The sequence below is a fragment of the Seriola dumerili genome, unplaced genomic scaffold, assembly GCF_002260705.1.
Source record: "Seriola dumerili isolate Sdu_G_001 unplaced genomic scaffold, Sdu_1.0 BDQW01002424.1, whole genome shotgun sequence".
NCBI lineage: Eukaryota > Metazoa > Chordata > Actinopteri > Carangiformes > Carangidae > Seriola > Seriola dumerili.
In genome coordinates this window covers 117,929-136,299 of record NW_019176679.1, presented here as the reverse complement: position 1 = coordinate 136,299, position 18,371 = coordinate 117,929, and the positions used below count along the sequence as shown (strand labels likewise).

The window sequence follows — 18,371 nt, the reverse complement described above, 5'->3', positions numbered from 1 at the left end:
TGTGTGTGTGTGTGTGTGTGTGTGTGTGTGTGTGTGTGTGTGTGTATCACACAAACAGGAGGCAGAGGGTTTGTTTACATTCTCACAGGTAGCAGATTTCTCAATTATGCTGCGAAGCAGCGACACCGTGATAACAGCACACTACTGTCCAATATAAGAGCTGCTCTTGAGCTGTGCAATATCGCACCATTAGCATTAAGACACAGGATATTAAACATAACCACTAATGAAAATGACTAATTAAGCCACTTGATGCATTCATTAGTGGATATTCCCATGCCAACTTACATCCCATCACTGATGGTATCTGAAACCAAAGATAACAGTAAAAAAAAAAAAAAACAGTTTTTACTCATTAATATGGAAATTAATGTAGCTACGTGCTCAAATATCAAATCACTTTCTCTATAGCTTTGGTTTCTTTCTCAAAGTCAAAGCAGCACATAATCTCTGAAGTTCGTTCCAGCCTGCTGAGAATTTGCTGCTTTTCTTTATTCCTATCTCAGTGTTTCCCAATCTAGGGTTCGAGACCCCATAAATGGGTTATAGATTCTGCTGGACTATTTTTATTCTAATCTACAGTCTGTTCATTTTTTGGGGGGAAATAGTCTAATAGAAAATAGTTGCATCTCTTTGTGCCTCAAAAATGTTTTCAAATGAGACAATCTGGGAGACTTAGAGGTCAAAATGTGTAACTCATAGACTTCTGACACCTGTGATGTCAGGTCATTGGCAATTTTTGGGGGTCATGAGCCAAAAAGGTTGGGACACACAGACTCATATGAAAGCAGACTGAACATCATTGGTTATGGACTGTTGGCCGGACAAAACAAGATTGGATTGCAGGATTGCACGAAATTGTAACAGACATTTCCCCTTTTTTCTGACATTCAACAGATGATAAAAGATGAACTTGTTAGTGAACCTTACCAGCGGGTGTGTGCGGCAGTGCCAGCCTTCCTGCAGGGCTGTAGAGGTACCCTGTCCCCATCACCCATCCCTGGGAGTCTGAGTGCGGATTATGGAGGGTCTTCGCTGTGGGGGGCTGTCTGCTGTTGGATCTGGCCAGCAGGCTGTTGAGACAGTTGTGTGCGCTGGGGTCGTTTCTTTTGTGGTGGACGTGGCGGTTGTTGATGCTGGTGCTGGCAAACGCAGCCTCATTCACAAACATGGAGCCGTTGCCGCCGTGGTCTCTTGACTGACTTGGCGCCGGGTCCTGAGGGAGCGAGCAAATATCACGGTCACATTCAGCAACGGAGCTGAAAGGTGAAAACCAAGCACAGCGTGAACATGAAAACAGAGGAAGCTCATATTCTTGATGTTGAACACATGTGAAACCTTCCAACAATGCACCTTTGAAATGCACTGATGCATTTGCATGAGGGATCAGGAATTAGATTTTATAGCTTAACGGACAGCAAGTTCTTCATAGGGACTATTTCTTCTGTTGAAAGCAGTTCCCATTAAAACTGGACAGTGTGTTCTGTGGAGCAATGAGGAAAAAAAGGATGTTTTTCAAAAGGTAATTTTTCATTGCTTTGCGCAACACAAACAAACCTCTGTTGGATGGGTTTAAAGGTGAAGCTGTTAAGAGATGGATCTCTCTGACCTTAGTGGAAATTAAACTAAAAATGCATGGCTAAGTACAACTGGAGGTAAATGGGAAAAATGTTTAGTCATTTAGATGAACTGACCCTTTAATGTCTGGTGAACATTAACCCCTCTTCTAATACCCTCTCCTCTCCTCTCCCATCTTCACATCTACATGGCCTTTCCATCGCTGAGCTGAGGCAGCACAGCTAATTAGAGAGGACCTGAGAGCTGGTGTGTGTGTGTGTGTGTGTGTGTGTGTGTGTGTGTGTGTGCGTCATTCGATCTGTCTCTGACCCCGTGAACTGCTGCCTCTGGCTAAAAACATTAGGAGGGGAACATTAGGACCTCAACTGCCTCTGCAAGCCTTTGTCAACCCACTGCTTTTAATGCAGCCTCCACACCAACTACAGCAGATGAATGGAAATAAATAAGTGTGCAAAAAGCCAGGAGAGCCTCGTCACGTCCAGCCTGCAGGAGCCCAGGATGGCGTGTAAATTAACGAGGGAGGGAGGGAGCATTGTAACACGAGGCTGCTCATTTGTCCGTCCGTTCGAGTGCTCTGTGTGCGTCTTTTGAACGCTCACACCTGCTGAACTGAGCAGCACAAAGACGTGCCCAGCGGAGGCTAAACCTGCTTTATTTGTTTCACCACCGCTGCTTTCCCATTTGAAGTACACTGAGACTTAAAGGGCAAGGAGAGCGGCGCACCCTTTATCCTCCATGCCTTCCAGCTGCGGGGGACATTTCACTGTAGTGCTTTTCAAACAAAGTGCAGATGATTTAAGTCCTTTTGGACACGATTGATTGGTTTCTCGTGCTGCGTGCCTCTGGTTTTAATTATTTTGTCGGGAGCTTTTATTTGCAACGGTTTAATTATCATCAATCATTAAGATGTTTATTGGTGAGTGGAGCTGCTGGAGCACTAAGACAAATGATGCTGAAATTGCTCTCATTATCGCAGGTCGTACATCAAGAGGGGATTGAGCTGCTCTGTGTAAATGAGTGAACCAGCGTAACTCAGGGTGATAGCTGTCTGGGAAAAGCTCATTAATGACTTTAGCCAAGAAATACTCCATAAACACTGTATATCTGAACATCAGGCTGGTGTCAGGGTCAAGAGCTTTGGTCTGGAAGCATTACAGTTATTAAGTTGTGGTTATTTAAAAAAAATCCACAGACAGAAGAAACTGATCTCTGTTGTGTCAGTTGTGTTCGCTGCCCTACCTGCTGCCCATCTAGAGGTATGACCATGTGAGGAATCACAGTGGGCAGGCTCCTCTGCCGGCCGTGCCTCCAGGTCTGGAGCAGCTTCTCCTGGTTCTCCAGGCGCTCCCGCTCCCTCTCCACACTCCTCTGGCCCTCCCTGAGCCGCTCCAGGCTCTGCTGGTACTCCTCCAGCTGCTCGTCCAGCTCTTCCCTCTCACGCCTCAGCCTCTCCGCCTCCAGGTGGCACTGCCTCTCCCTCTCCTCCAGCTTGCTCTCCTGCTCCCCCTGCTGGCTCTCCCTGGCCTGGCACGCCCTCTCCCAGCGCTCCTTCTCCTGGCGCAGTCGGTCCTGGAGCCGCTGAGTCGCCACCACCTCCTCCTTCTGCTTCTCCAGGTTACGCTGCTTCTCCTGCTCCTGTAGGGTGTTGCCCCGGATGCTTGGAAGGTGAGGTCGCTGGGCGCGGGGAGAGGGGCGCCCTGTCTCTCGGAGGAGGAGCCTCTGGACCTCGTAGCAGCTGTCCTGGATGGTCACCGCAGCCTGGCACAGGGATGGGATGGGGTTCATGAAAATGCACAGACTTTAACCACCACTTTAACCACGTATGCATCCTCACAACAGGCAGAAAGAGAAAGTGATTTGAATGGCAAAATGTGACGGAAATTATCGTCAGGCTCCGCAGGGTGCCCTGACTTTTTATGTGCGATGGGAAACAGCGTCTCTTTACGCGGAGGAAAGATTTTCACTGCCGCTGGTAGAACTGCAGTTTTCAGGTTCATGTGTAAGAAAGGACTTTGAATATGAAAATGACACTGAGATCAAAACCAGCAAACCTACTCAGATTGTGCGGGCAAACATGTCCATATGCAAATACACACACACACACACACACATTCTCTCTACACAAATTTACATTTTATACCCAAGAGGAGTGTATGTGTGTGTGTGTGTGTGTGTGTGTGTGTGTGTGTGTGTGTGTGTGTGTGTGTGTGTGTGTGTGTGTGCGGAGAGAAAAACAAAAGATGTCCGATGCCTCTCAGCAGAAAACAGATCAGTAGGATCCTCTCTCCTGTAGCTCACTACTCTTGGCTTCAAACAGCTGAGCGGAGTGTTGCTTGTGTTTACTGAAGCTGGTGTGTGCAGACACTCTAAAGCCTTCATCTCCACTGAGTGAGACACTAACATAGCATGTGTCTGTTCATAGTGAGAACATAGTGGGGCTTTGTTTTGTTTGTAGACTTGCTAATGGAGATGAGGGCTGTGGTTGTACACCTGCATACTGAGGTAATCCACTCACCTGCAGACTGTAGAGTAACTGGGTCAGGCTTTGGACACTTTGAGCAACCTGTTAATGGACAGAGTCACACACAACATGCAGGTTAATGTTTGTTTCATGCATGAATTTTAAGATTTCATGTACATGTCACTTATTTTCTGCTAATTAATGAGTTACACGGGGAAGTCAGAGTATTCCCCTCTCATGGAAAAGCTAATGGAAGAGTCTAAAATTTGAAGTTGCATTCATGCAACATTTGCGCCCCCCTGAGGCCACATGGTTTCCTACCAAACTGTTTGGGCTTGAATTATCACATAGCAGTGGATAAGAAAATGATTCTCCTTCTTTTATCAGCGTCATTTACCTCACAGTTCACAAAAAAGCTGCAAACGGTAGCACAACTATGGCACGGTAATTGGAATAAGTCTCCATATCCATTTTTAATGGCACAATACCTTTGGGAACTAAATGGACTTCTTCCTTTATTATGAGCTAATCAATGATTCATCACATTAAGACTGAAATGTAATTCTAATAGACCGCACTGAATTATTAAAACAACTGCTGGCAATCTCGAGCCACACATCAGTGGAGAAGTGGAAATAGGTGACGTTCAGTTGCAGGCTGTAAGAGGCTGTAATGACCTATAATAACCTCTACAATACCACTGTAACTCCACCATCACAACTACAGTAATGGGAAAAAACATTACATCATATTGCTGCATCAATATTTAACTCAAACAACCTATCTAATTTTCTATTTCAATTTATATCATGAGGTCAAGCAATCATTGCTATGAGCTAAATACAAGCATCAGTGCTGTACCTTGAGGTCAACTTCATCTGTGTCCGTTTTTTGTAAGTGAGTTGGGGACTGAAAAACAAGGGCCTCGGTCCAGCTCCCCTCACTGGCCTCGGGGGTTTCAGGTGAGGGCTCAGAGGGATCTGAGGGGAGCTCTGCGAGCGGAGCAGGGCTGACAGGAAACACAGAGTCTGTGTCAGAGTCCGGGCTCTGGCTGGAGGGAGAACGAGCCTTGGATGACAGCGTGGCTTTAAGGTTTTCAGCTGGAAAACAAAAAACAACACAAGTGTGAAACTAAGTGTGTAACTGGGCCTATAAGGTTTCTGTGAGCATTTGGTTAGAAGAAAATAATATGATATTTTGTGACTCCAAAAATTTAAATTCTGACAAAGGGGCTCACAGAAACAAAACAAATGCTGGAGGCAGGTGTAAAACAAAATGACACACCATTTGCATATTTTCTGAGCTCGTCCTTTAATTTTTTTCACAAAATGAAAATACTTAGTTTTATTGTTTTTATCATTATTATCATTACCTCTTCTGTTAATGTCTTTGTTCTGCGTGATGTTAGTGTTTTTTATTTTTTGGAAAGCAATAAGAAGTGAATTATTAGAATAGAAGTTGACTGCTCTTTTGTTACATTACAACCGAGCAAAATCCCACATACATTTATGAATGGACAGCAATTGTCAATGAACTTAAATGAGTGGAGAAACTGAACTTTATCACAAGACAACTACATGAATAATATCTAAAACAGTCAAACAAAAAAAATAAATAAATAACAATAATAATCTTTTGCAAAACAATACTGTACTGTTTGTCTGTGTTTGTAGTACAATACATGTCAAACGTCTCACCCTCTTGCAGAGCTGCAGCCAGCAGCACGGCGGCCTGGGGCAGCTCCTCTGAGTGCGGCTGGACGAGCAGGCGCGCTACGACCACCGGAGGGTCCGTCCTCCCGTTCAGAGCGGAGAGCTCTGTGTAAATGTGCAGCTTCTCCTCCAGGCTGGAGCAGATCTGCTGGTCCTGGCTCATCAGACTCTCTGATACACAAGTTCATATAGTTCAAGGATTAAGCACTGTACTGTATTAACTCTGCGGTGATAAATATTCAAGGTTGTGAAGGGGAAAAAAATAAAATAAATGAAGTCACGTTTCCAAGTACCTTGTAACTTATGGATCTTCTGAATACGAGCCTCGGCAGCTCGCTTCTCCTCTTCAGATTCACTTGTGTACTCCTCCTCTTCCTCCGGACAGCTGAGCAGATGCAATAGTAAACAAAGGTCAGAAAAAATAGTGAAATCTTGATGTTCAGTTTGCCTATCCTCAGTTCACACACACAGACGTATACAAACCTCTCTACAGCCTCTCTAATGAGCCTCATCCAAGCGTTTCGCTCCTCTTTGGATGACGTGTGGACCTCGTACATTTCTGGCCCGGCGGCTGAAGCGCTGATCAGAAACATCCCTCTCTCTTCATTTGCTACTTCTCGCACTATTAACTTCTGCAGCGCGATGACTGGAGGCTTCTGGTCCTGGAGCACATTAAAAAGGAGGGGAAATGTATTATTTTACATGAGACGATAATGGCCCTTCATAAAATAAATCACTTTATGTGAGCAGGTGGGTATTTGTCCCACGCGATGAATGTGTGCGTACCACGGTGGCAAACGTGTACTTCTGGTCTTTTTCTTGCAGGAAGATGAGTGTGTCTGTGAGAAGGAGCGCCAGCACATCTGTGGAAGTGAGTATAAGTAGGAAAACATTGTCATCATGTAAACGCATGTAAAAAAAACATCAATAAAACAGTTTTACCGTATGCCAGTCTCACCTTTTAGTCGACCCGTGGCAGTCTTCCACAGGAGCAGCCCCTGGTGTTTGAGCGTTTGTCCCGGCCCCATCATGTCCTGCTTGCGGAACATATGTCCGTTCTTCAGCTTGGCCGAGCTGCGGTTCTCCATGCGGTTCCACACCTCCTGTAACCTCTGGTGCCGCTCGTACTCGCTGACCCTCAAGTCCACGGCGGCTATCACCTCCCGGATCTGAGCCAGGGCTTTGGAAAGGTCGGCGTGCTCCTCTGTTTCTTCTGAGGGGTGAGGAAGGACAAACACATGAAGACTGAATCATGTTTTAGTTCTATGTTTGCAACTGAGATACTGTGCATTGTGCTGTTTTTGAGCAAGCATTTGGCTCTAGTGACCAATTTCGCCAGCAGATGGCAGTAAATGACTTACCTTGAGTATATTGTAGGACCCTCTCCAGCAGCACTGGGTACTTTGTTATCCTTTGGGTCACCAGCAAGATGCACTCTGGGATCTCCCTCCGTCGCACCAGAGAATTATTACCTTGTTGCTTTTAAAAAGTATCATCAAGATTTATACAACATCTGCATGAGCAGTGAGGTAGTGATACTTATTATTTTGGAATTGGTTGAAAGAGCGGTAAATACGTAAAAAAAAAAAAGATGATGAGGGATGGGAATGTTAAATACCTTAATGAAGTTCTGAAATCTCTTGTTATGCTGCTGGAGCTCTTTGAAAAAGCTGACCGCTTCATTGTGACGACTGCAGAACTGTCCATATACCTGCTTTATTTTCTCCCCATTTTCATCTGAAAACTGCAGAAAAACACAGACACACAGTGATTCACATCTGCACCAGATTCCAATCAGCCACACCTCAGAGACAGGTAGTCTCAGAAGACCAACCTGCTGGAGCAGGACGTCTCCTATTTGCTGGATGAGGTAGTTCCTGTGTCCCTGGGGCTCAGCTGAGCTGTGTCGCCGTTCCTTCATGGCGGCGAAGAAGGCATGGTGGAAGAGAAGCAGCTGGTCCAGACAGGGGAAGACCCGCTTCACCGCCTCTGTATCGAGCTGCACTTCCTCCCTCATGCCTCGCCGGAAAACCTCCGCCATGATGTGTAGCGTCTGGAGGTGGTGGAGCTCTGTCTGCATCAGCTCTGCATCAGAGGTTCAACACGTGAACACTCAATGTCTGTGTCACTTATGTTATATCTCTCCCAAAAACTGAGTCTGTTACTCAACCATTGGCAACCTTACAACAATTATATGCAGTTACAGCAATCTTGCATATGAAATACTGACACTGGCAGAAAATGGCACATTCCAGCGGTCTGGCATCTGCTCACCATAGATAACATCCTGCCTCTTGACAGCTCGTTTCTCCTGCCTCTTGCAGAACTTGTGCTCTACCGTCAGACTCCACGACTCCGCCTCGTAATCCGCAGCATCAGCCGAGATGTCACTTTGGATATACGCGTCCACACAGTCTATGGATACAAAAAGGGACAAAACTAGTATTAATCAAAATTGCCAGGCTTCATTTTCATGACTTATTGTTCAACTTTTATTGAAAACAGACTTCCACCCATCTCAGTGTGCTGTTTCATCCCTGGGGCTTATTATCTGGAGAGAACTTAGTCTCAGTACTGGCGACAACAAATGCCTGTTTCAGGATCCACAAAAAAAAAAACGATTTACAAAATGAAGATTAATTAGAAATTTGTGGTGTTTACAAGAAAACACACACACACCAATGAATTTAAACAAATGTAAAACAATGGACAAATAAATCTGACCCAACTAGGGTCGGCAGTATTTTAATGTCAGTAGTCTATGTACAAATTTCCAACCTCAGGCTGGATAATTTTCTGATTTAATTTGCTTCTGAAAAGCTTCCTGTGTGTATAAATATCTGGAGTGGGTTACATTTGTATCTGGAGTTTTGACTCTTTTCACCGTCTCTGATCCCCAAATAGAGGTTGTGTATAAGTGCCGGTGGAAAACATGGACACCTATTGTTTTGTCACTGCAATCAGGATGTGGAATTTCAAAGTAGGAAATGAGTTTTTCCCAAAACAGTCAACAGCTAGTCACCGTTTTTATCCGACAATATTTAAGCAAATATTCCAGTAAATGTAGAGACTGTGTCGTGCGTCAACTGCCTCTGTCCCGACATGATAACAATTTCAGAATCAATTGAAATTGTCCTCATAACACCACATTGCATCTAATGACTTCGGAACAGGACCAATTTTTTACAAGAAACTTGTAATGTAAATAATATATAAATATAATATAAAAAATAAGAGACTAATTTTTCTCCATACATTTGTGTTTGCTTTATTTTCAATTAAATTGAATTTAAAAATTAAAATCCTGAAAAGAGGTAAAATACAATTTTTAAAACACACATTTTCGACGCAGCTGTTTGTTTTGTCCTGTTATGTAACTCAAAATGCCTAGACAACTGTGACACATCGGCAGCGGCTCATTTCCATTTTCTCCCTATTGTTTTCTTTACTTCCTATCACTGGAGGAGTTTCTGAGAAACGCTGTTTCACAATCGTGATATAATAGTGTTTGGGTGCGTGGGGACATAAAATCCATGTAAAAACTGGAGACCAATCTGTTTGGTTTTGGGTCTGTTTCAGTGGGAATCTGTGAAAACCTAAAACAACGACCAATTATTCATCTCGTACCTTCTCCGAAGTATGAGTCCGTGGAGGTGGAGGACGTCGGAGTCGGCAGCAGCTCTTCTGAATGGCTGGTCACCTTCACGGCATCAGACTCTGTCTCTGAACTCTCACTGAGCCGACTGGACACACACAGAAGAACATAGACAAGCATTATTATACCAATATTATTTTTTACCAATATCACCACATCATATTATGTAATTTATTAAATCTGAGAGTTTAATGACCTGTCACTGTTGGAGAGAGAGCAGGATTGGGTCACAGCATCCTTCTTCTCCTTCGGGGTCATGACAGGTAGAGAGGTAGAGATGGGGGCCACACACTGAGGAGGGCTGTCTCTCACTGTGAAATCTGCGGGAACAGATTTTAAACCAGAGTAACCCCACGTTAGCGTACATGGCGCTGACATCCCCACTGCAACCACAGAGAAATGTTACAAAACAGGAAATTTCATGCACAGCACGGTTAAGAGACTCAACAACAAAACTGTTTGCGACCGTTGACCCTTGTCTTGTAAACTCACTCTGTGGGAGGGATGCTGTCCTGTTCTTCACCATGGTAACAGCATATTTATCCTGAAGTTTCTGAGTAATACAAATGAGAGAGGCTAGTTAGAGCGGATAAACAATTGATCCAAGGACAAGCTCCAGCAGAAGCGAGCAGATAAATCTATTTCAGGACAACCCTCACCTTCAAACATGGGGGAACGGATTCCTTACAGCCCTTATGGACGATGGCAGTGCAACCTAGGATAGGACCATTTGTACGTATGTGAATTTTTTATTTTTTTTAAAGAATTATAAATATAAACTTCTTGGAGTTAAAATTTTACTCACTGGGGCAATGCAGCAGGTCCTTTCCAGATGCCGGTTTGTCACATACCACACACACGGTGGGGCCCAAACAGGACCCTGTCGCAAACCGATGTCCATTCAGTTGCCTATCCTTGGATTCCCTGTCCTTCCCCTTACCCTTTGAAAACCATGACAGAGACATCAGTGTAAACAAAGAGGCCACAGACAGAGAAAAAGCGTGATTGATAACCACACCTATGAACTCAAGCCAAAGCAGGCCTCATACGCCGGGGTAAAGATCTCTGTCAAGTTTCTATTTGCAGAGTAAAGTCTCCCGCACGTGAGTAGACAAGCTGAGCCTGGAAGGAATGCCCGCCTCTTTCCGAACCATAAGAAAGTTCCGCTGACGAGGAAATGAAGCATGGCATAAACAACAGATGCAGGTCGGAGGGGGCTTCCAGTTTCTGTGCTGACTCAACAACAGGGGATTAATCATTAAAAGGAAAGAGGCTGGACACTATGTTTGGTCTGTCACTCTGACCTTGAGTGAGTCCCAGAAACATTTCCTGGTTCTGTCTCCCGGAGAGCAGAAAGACAGAGCCACATATTCCATACCTGAGTCTAGAACTGGGATAACAGGTTTTTACTAAACTGTAAAACACTTTAAAACACATATAAAATTCAATCAGCTCGTATGTGCACACCTACATCTCCAGAGCTCACACTTCAGTGGAAATATCCCATGTGTTATTAAGCTATTAAACTAGTGAGACAGGCTAGTGCAGCATATAAAGCTGACTGGACTGTGCAGCAGAGGTAGGCTGTTAGCGGCAGTTAGCGGTCTGCGAGCCAAAGTATTGCTCCACTGAAAATATCTGGCCCTGAAACACAAGCTAAAATTTTCCCTTTTATAGATTGAATCAAAAGTTTTACTTTTTCATAAATCTGAGAAATCCAAATAAACATTGCTTTGTAACTTATAATCATCAGAGATGGTGTGCTGAAACATTTTAACAATACTTTCATTTAACCACGAATAAAACAGATGTTTACGGTGTGTGGGTTTCAAATCTTCTAATGCAACATCATACATACATTTGACTATATGAGTCATTCTTTGCTGAATGACTATTATCTGAAAACTGACATCTGCCCTTAGATGCAATATTACAACAACCCATTTTTTAAATCAGCCTTTGTTATGACTTTAAGTTTTGTTAAGTTATTCTGTACAGTCCAGTTTTAATTTAAGCTGAAGTTTACATGGGTGTAGCAGCAGAGGCGTGGACTGTTTGTGATCTGTGTTTACCTTGGTCTTGTTGCGTGTGCTGGACATCCTGCTCTTCAGGAAACTAAAGGTGCGGATGACTTTGTACTTCTCTGACTCTGTCTTGGTCGGGATATTGTACTTATCCAGCTCCTCTTCTTCAATTCTGTGGAAAAGTTCAAATAACGTCAGTGCAGTTCATTACGTTGCATTTCTGTTCTGTGATTAAAAACCACTAAAAATGTCACATTTGTGTTAGGTAAGGTTAAAGTCTACAAGGCGACAAAAGCAAGTACGACGGGCTTGTGCAGGTGCAGGCAGAGGCTCCAGATGAGTGTGAAATGTACAGCCGTCTATCCTGGTATGCTTATAGTGCACATGCATACAACTGGTTCATGAGCTGTGGTTAGTTCAAACTGCAACGTCCTGCCATGAAATAACAGTTCATCCCAACATATTATTTCATTGTGTCGTCTCTGGAAAAAGAAATATGAGGGAAATAAATAAACATGAACACACACACACACACACAAAAAAATAAATCCTTTGTTAGTCAAAGTTTGTTTTCATCCTCTGCGACACTGTGCTGTGAAAATAAATTAAAATTAGTAGATTGTTAGAGACATGCAAAATGACAATGACAGACTTTGCCGCACACTGAGAGGAGAGGAGGAGGTTGTGGTTTATTGTCGTTAGGTGGTAAACATGTCGTACTGTAAGCGGAGTTTAAGGGTCTTTAAGGTTAGTTGTGTTTCTATTGGACGGTTAAGGACGTTTAAACAGGCGGAAGGAGGTTCAGCACCCCCCCCACATACTCTTTGAGGAACTCAGACAGTGTGAGATGTTGGAGGGACTCTGCCAGCTCCATGCTGCCCTCATCATCAGCGGACTGGGCTCGCTTACGGAACCTAATCTCCCTATGAAGAACACACACACACACACACACACACACACGGACACACGGGAATGTTTTAACACTGATGAAAAGCCACAAACGCCAGAGATATAAGCTGCAATCAGGCATAAAGATGCAAGCCTCACAGGTGGAACGATGATTATTTTCACTGTTGATTAATGTGGACATTAATTTTTGGATTAATCGATTAATTGTTTGTTTTTTTAAAACATTAGATAACTGTGAAAAATGCCCATCACAACATCCTAGAGCAAAAAGTTACTTTATTATGTTTTTTGTCTGCTAATATTAAATTTATCATAATGTAAGTCCAAGAAAAGCAGAACATTCTCACATTTGAGAAACTGAAAGCATCAATTGTTTGGGCCTTTTGCTTGAAATATGACTTAAATGATCAAAATAGTCACCAATTAATTTTCTTTTGATTGACTAATTGATTCATAGTTGCAGCTCTACTACACAACAAAATAAGCCAAGATCAGGTATCAGAATTCTTGCTGTGACGGCCTTTTACACTTTCTTTTATCTCGGAATCTATTTTGGTATCTTCCACTAGGGGGAGCTACTTAAGTGTAGCAGTCCAATTAGGAGTATTTATACATGAAGTGGCAGAGGAAATATACACTGGCATGATTCCTGATGTAGCAGCAGTGTAAAATAAAGAAATAAGTAGAAAAGGATGTCCTTTTAAAAAAGAAAAATCAGAGCCACTCCTCTTAGAGCAGACAGAGGCCGTATAAAAGCTTCAACAATGTCGCTTTTTGTCATTATGTTATACTAGATTGTGCAGTTTTTCAATTCATAAAAGCACAATTTGCTTGTGCATACAGTGCATTTGTCGCACGTGGTGACATGTATCCATGATGCAGCTGGTCATATCTGAAAATAAACCACACAGGGGCAAGATGACACTGTCTGTAAGCCACAGATGAAATACAGAGCAAAGGCACTGTGCATTACAAAAAGCAGGGCTGAAAGCAGCTCAGGGTCATTCTGATATCTGTGCGTCACTGCCTCTATTGAAAGGATCAAAACACCAGTAACATGCATAATACCAGCTCTGCTTCAGAGAGACAAAAGAGCCTCATAAAAGACGTCAGCAAACTTCAGAGTGCCCGCTGTCACAGATCAACCCAGTCGTCATGGTTACACACATATGTTTCTCTTGGCAATAGGGATTACATATCTGGTCTTTTTAATTAAGAGCGAAAAAACCCCAGAGAGTGAGTGCCATGTGAAAGGCTGAATCATTCAGCATCAGGGAAACAGAGAAACACTGAAACTCAATACAAGGTAATTCAAATAAGTAAATGAAGTGTAAAACATAAATACCTTTTCTCGTGTGACTGCTCTGAAATACTGGAGGCTCGTTGCTCTGTGAACATAAAGAACGGGAAGAAGATTCTGTTAACGAGATTTTAAACGATAATTAAGCAGCAAACAACTGATTTTTTATGTAAAGATATAGCGGATTGATGGCGTCCTGACCCCACCCCCCACCCCCCACCCCCCGTGTGTGTGTTGTGATCTGAGTTTCTTTGCTCTTTGTTTTGTTAGCCGGTCTGACACTGTGAGTCCCTCCTGTTAAACCATTGGAGTAAAAAGGACAAAGAAACAGACGAGACCAGAGCACAGGCGCTGGTCATGGCGACTACCGGCTCAAATCACCGTCGGCTGGTGGCCCATCAAAACATCCATGAAGTTTTTAAAATTTGTACCGGCTACGTCCGTGTCATTCGTGCAGCTGGTCACAGCAGATTAAATCCAAGGCTAACTTTCTTTTTTTTAGTCTTGGTCAGGCTTTAGCGAGATGGAGAGCCCCACGAGCTGCTATAAGGCTACAGCTCGACTCAGAACCGGTCGAACAAAGGCCGGAAGTGTGGCTGACGAAACATTTGTTTTGGTCTAAGATGCTGTTGGTCTAGTGTGACATCTAGTGGCAGTGACTATCGTTTACAGAACCTTTAAAACCGACAAGAAAAGCACATGTTGCACATAAATATCCATAAAAATCAGAAGATGAAAACATAATAAGGAACAAAATTAGTGATCTTCATTCTTAATAGCAGACGTTTTAAGTTAATTTACATGCCAGAGAAGCTGTTCACCATCTGAATAGGTTTATATGAAAGCATCTGAATGCAAACACAATCCATTTGATACTGCAGTATGTAACCAGGACAGAACAATACATATTAAAGCTGTAGCACAAGCAGACGCAGAGCATTGACCCCTGCGAGACTCCACACACGGCCTCGCCAGGCTGCAAAGCAATCAGTTATCTTCGCATTTCATCACAGCAAATAGGATTTCTTCCTGCTCTCCCGCTGCCGTTCTGATTACAGCATGGGTGTGTCATGATTAGGCAAGCCATACACAGACACAGATCTGCTCAGACACACATGCAGACACACGCCAAGGTTATTACAGTTTCATGATCTTAATTTAGTTCTCACTAAGATTATAGTTTCAACTCCCCATTCTAATCCCAACTCATTTTCACTTGTTTTCCATCGGGTTTGTACTTCAGCATGAGCTTTTTTCCACATTAATATTCACAGATTTTATATCTAAGATGATGAGCAGTTGATATCAAATTTTCATTTCATGTTCAGCAGGGTACATCATTTGTATTTTCAAATAATGTTGGATAAATTCCCTTAAATTCGATTGGCCATGATGGAAATAACTGGTCTCTCCACACGAAGGATCAAAACAAAACTGTGAAATTCAAAGCTGCAAAAAACTGATTTTATTATCACTGTCTCTTAAAGTTGATGTGGCGAGAGTTTCTTGTCACGAAAGTCCAATATTCACTCTCACTTTATATATATACACTCTGTTTCTGTGTATATATATATAAAGGTGTTCCACCATGTTCACCAGCTAGTTGTTAATCTTACGTGTCTCCTGTTTGGTGCTGATCAGGTAGCACACTGTTGATTTATCTGAGCTTTCACAGTAAAAACCAGCTGCCTGCATCTGGAAGCAACGCTGATGAGAGCTGTGAGAGTGAACCAAAATATCAAAGCTGCAGGTCAGGAAGCCAAAACGATGAGCTGAAACGTGCTGTAAAGCTCCATAGATCTGACAGGAAATGCAGAGTTGAGTGATATTCCTCTATGGGGTTCAGATGTTTTAAAGCTTTGATTTTCAGCAGCTGAATCAGTTTACCGAAATAACCTTGACTTCCCCCTCCACACACACACACACACACACACACACACACACACACACAGACATATAAGCACTGACACTGACAGCGACGTGCCGGCTATACGGGGCCTTGGCGCAGTGTGACGGCTGCAGGTGTCCAGTACTTACTACCAGGGTGGAGCAGAGACAGAGATTTAGACAGAGAGAGGGCCTGAAGGAGAGATCGGCTGTGGCTGACACTGTGGAGCACGGCATCTACAGGGCACAGTGGACAGAGGGCGGCTCACACATCAACTACAGAGGGTGCAAACTATCACCACGTACAGTAAACTCCGGGCTGAGAGCTCTTACATCACTATTTCATGCAGCAGTGAAGCTTTATTGTGAATATTTGAAAAAAAAAAGAAAAAGAAAAACTAGAATCCCTCTCTATTTGAAAAAAGAAGATGTTAAAAGAATAGTTTGACATTTTGGAAAATACAATTCTTACAATAATTATTGATTGATACCACTTTTTTATATCTGTTCGTTCAATATGAAGCTGGAGCCAGCAGCCAGTTAGCTTAGTTTAGCATAAAGACAGGAAAGAGTTAGCCTGGCTCTGTTCGAAGTAACAAAATCTACCTATTATCACTTCTAAAGCTCACTGCTTAACACATTATATCTCATTTGTTTAATCCATTCAAACGACATGATAAATTGTGGTTTTCTGGGGGGGGGTTATGCGCCAGACTGTTTTTTTGGCCAAACTGACAAGAAGTCACTGTTTCTGGCCAAGAAATAATCTGACATCAGCCCCCACAGAACCACAACATGTCATTATTAAACTTCTGCTTTTGTACAGATTAAACAAGCAAGATAAAACGTGTTAATTAGTGAGGTTTAGAGATTCTTTTGCTAGCTCTGGACAGAGCCAGGCTAGCTGTTTCCCTCTGTTTCTAAGCTAAGCTAACTGTCTTCTCACGGTAGCTTCATATTTAACAGAAAGACATGAGAGCGGAATTGATCTTCTCATTTAACAAGAAAAGAAATAATCTCTTTTCCAAAAATGCTGAACTATTGTTACAAGCACATACAGTAGATTCATAAGGAGTTGGCTGTGCTTCATATTAGTAGAGAGGCTACAGTTAAAAGCCAGTTTAAGAGAGACATCATCATAGAAGCAAAGTTAGTTCATGGAAACATTGTTAGTTGTGTGTTTGTGTGTGTGTGTGTGTGTGTTTGTTAGACTGTATGTATAACTTTGTGAGGCAGTTAACAGTCCACGTGTTACTGACCAGGAGTGATATCTGAAGTGTGATTATCCCGGGTGAATCGAGCAGGTCGCAAACTGATTTTGGGCGAGGAGTAGGAATAGGAACGGAGTCGAATCCCCTGGTCACCCAATTCCTACACGAGGAAAAAGAATCATCCGCAGCAAAAACATTTAGACTTCAAACAATGTGTCTCATTGATATAAGCAGAAGTGGAAATGTCTGATGACAGTGTTTGGCAACTGAGATGGTGTTTTACTTTTGTGGTGGGTTCACATGCTGAGGAGGCCGACTGGCTGCGAGTGCAAGTAAGGTCAGGCGAGGGACGAAATGCGTCCCTTTTGTCTTCGCTCTTCTCAACATCTGACGAGAGCGTGGACAGCGGAGACTTTGGCTCGGTGCTGTCCTCTTCACTGTCCACCTCCAGGGCCACTAGACTGGGGCTGGAGAGATAAATGTCCAGTTACACCCACAACTCAACAAGCATTCTTACTGGAGAAATCTTTCTACGACATTTTATACCTGAGGTCGCAGGTGTCCATGGGCGGACTGTCCCTCTCATTGGTCGGCTCAAAGCAGATGGGACGGGTCAGCCTGGCGAGGGCCTGGTCAGCAGCTGAGAGAGGGAGAGAGCACGGTACAGAGTCGTGGTAGAAGTTTTCTGAAAAGGGCGGAGGAGTGTCGATGGCGAGCAGGAGATCTTGAGAATCCACTGTATCCCATAACCCGCTGTCTGTCGCTGTGCTGTCCCTTGTCACTCCACTGATGCTGTACTTGAGGTCAACATCATCCGGCTGAGGCAAAAACACAAAAAGGAAAAAAGAAATATGCATAAGAAAGATGCAATGAAGAAAAAAAAGTAAGAAAACACTAAATTTTGTGTTTGAAGAGAGTGGATGATGCACAACCTGTGTCTGGTGTGCGATGGTCTGATCGTTGCTGTTGATCATGGAGAGCAGAGGGTCTGGAGCACGCTGGGTGAACTGGCTCTCCACTCCACTGGACTTCATGGGATGCCCATTTACTGCGATAAACATGCAGTACAACCTCAGCAGAGTTTCAGCATAGTTTATAATAATAATTCAAACAGACTATTTTCTCCTTGTCTCAGTTACGATCAGCTACCCTACACTTCCAGCAGATGTCTACTAGAAATTTGTTTTCATCTGGCTGAATGATTTACTGTCACAGTACACGGTGAAAAGCCACTTTTGATCACTGTAATTCATCTCTCTGTCAGCCAGATGTCTAAATGTCTGGTTGAATAAAGAGAGCAGCTCAGAGTAAAAACATAACCAAATATTTTAACCAAACAACAGATTACATTGTCTCACACCAGACAAAAAAAAAACACATCAAAGAAAAAAAGAAAAGAAAATAGATTACCACACATGTCATGATACAGACCTTTAAGTCATATTTTCTTCAGTTCTGATAAACCTTCTGTTTTGGTTTATTCTGGTAATTTGGGATCATTTTTTACCATGATTCATTGATCTTTCATTACTTAAATGTCAAGGCTTAGAGTGAAGAAAGGAAAATATGATGAGATAGTGCATACCTACTCCCTGTTTGACCTTTAAAGGTTCGTTTTCATAGAAACCTCCACG

The 18,371-nt window shown here is 43.1% G+C and overlaps 1 protein-coding gene across 1 annotated transcript in view; it reads right to left on the bottom strand.

The window, feature by feature from the left end:
* arhgef28 (Rho guanine nucleotide exchange factor 28) overlaps positions 1–17,369 on the bottom strand; it is a 27,391-nt gene extending 10,022 nt beyond the window's left edge. Inside the window, exons 1-25 of the mRNA XM_022769224.1 lie at positions 17,284–17,369; positions 17,021–17,204; positions 16,786–16,897; positions 15,677–15,763; positions 13,685–13,727; positions 12,252–12,353; positions 11,479–11,602; positions 10,212–10,347; positions 10,066–10,121; positions 9,899–9,959; positions 9,603–9,726; positions 9,379–9,494; positions 8,026–8,166; positions 7,586–7,836; positions 7,370–7,495; positions 7,113–7,230; positions 6,710–6,964; positions 6,538–6,614; positions 6,235–6,413; positions 6,045–6,136; positions 5,737–5,922; positions 4,901–5,139; positions 4,094–4,141; positions 2,818–3,336; positions 931–1,216 (exon numbers count right to left, since the gene is read on the bottom strand). Coding sequence (XP_022624945.1) covers positions 931–1,216; positions 2,818–3,336; positions 4,094–4,141; positions 4,901–5,139; positions 5,737–5,922; positions 6,045–6,136; positions 6,235–6,413; positions 6,538–6,614; positions 6,710–6,964; positions 7,113–7,230; positions 7,370–7,495; positions 7,586–7,836; positions 8,026–8,166; positions 9,379–9,494; positions 9,603–9,726; positions 9,899–9,959; positions 10,066–10,121; positions 10,212–10,347; positions 11,479–11,602; positions 12,252–12,353; positions 13,685–13,727; positions 15,677–15,763; positions 16,786–16,897; positions 17,021–17,204; positions 17,284–17,303 — 3,682 coding nt within the window. The 5' untranslated portion in view covers positions 17,304–17,369. The remainder of the gene's footprint in view (positions 1–930; positions 1,217–2,817; positions 3,337–4,093; positions 4,142–4,900; positions 5,140–5,736; positions 5,923–6,044; positions 6,137–6,234; positions 6,414–6,537; positions 6,615–6,709; positions 6,965–7,112; positions 7,231–7,369; positions 7,496–7,585; positions 7,837–8,025; positions 8,167–9,378; positions 9,495–9,602; positions 9,727–9,898; positions 9,960–10,065; positions 10,122–10,211; positions 10,348–11,478; positions 11,603–12,251; positions 12,354–13,684; positions 13,728–15,676; positions 15,764–16,785; positions 16,898–17,020; positions 17,205–17,283) is intronic.
* Positions 17,370–18,371: the final 1,002 nt, after the last annotated feature.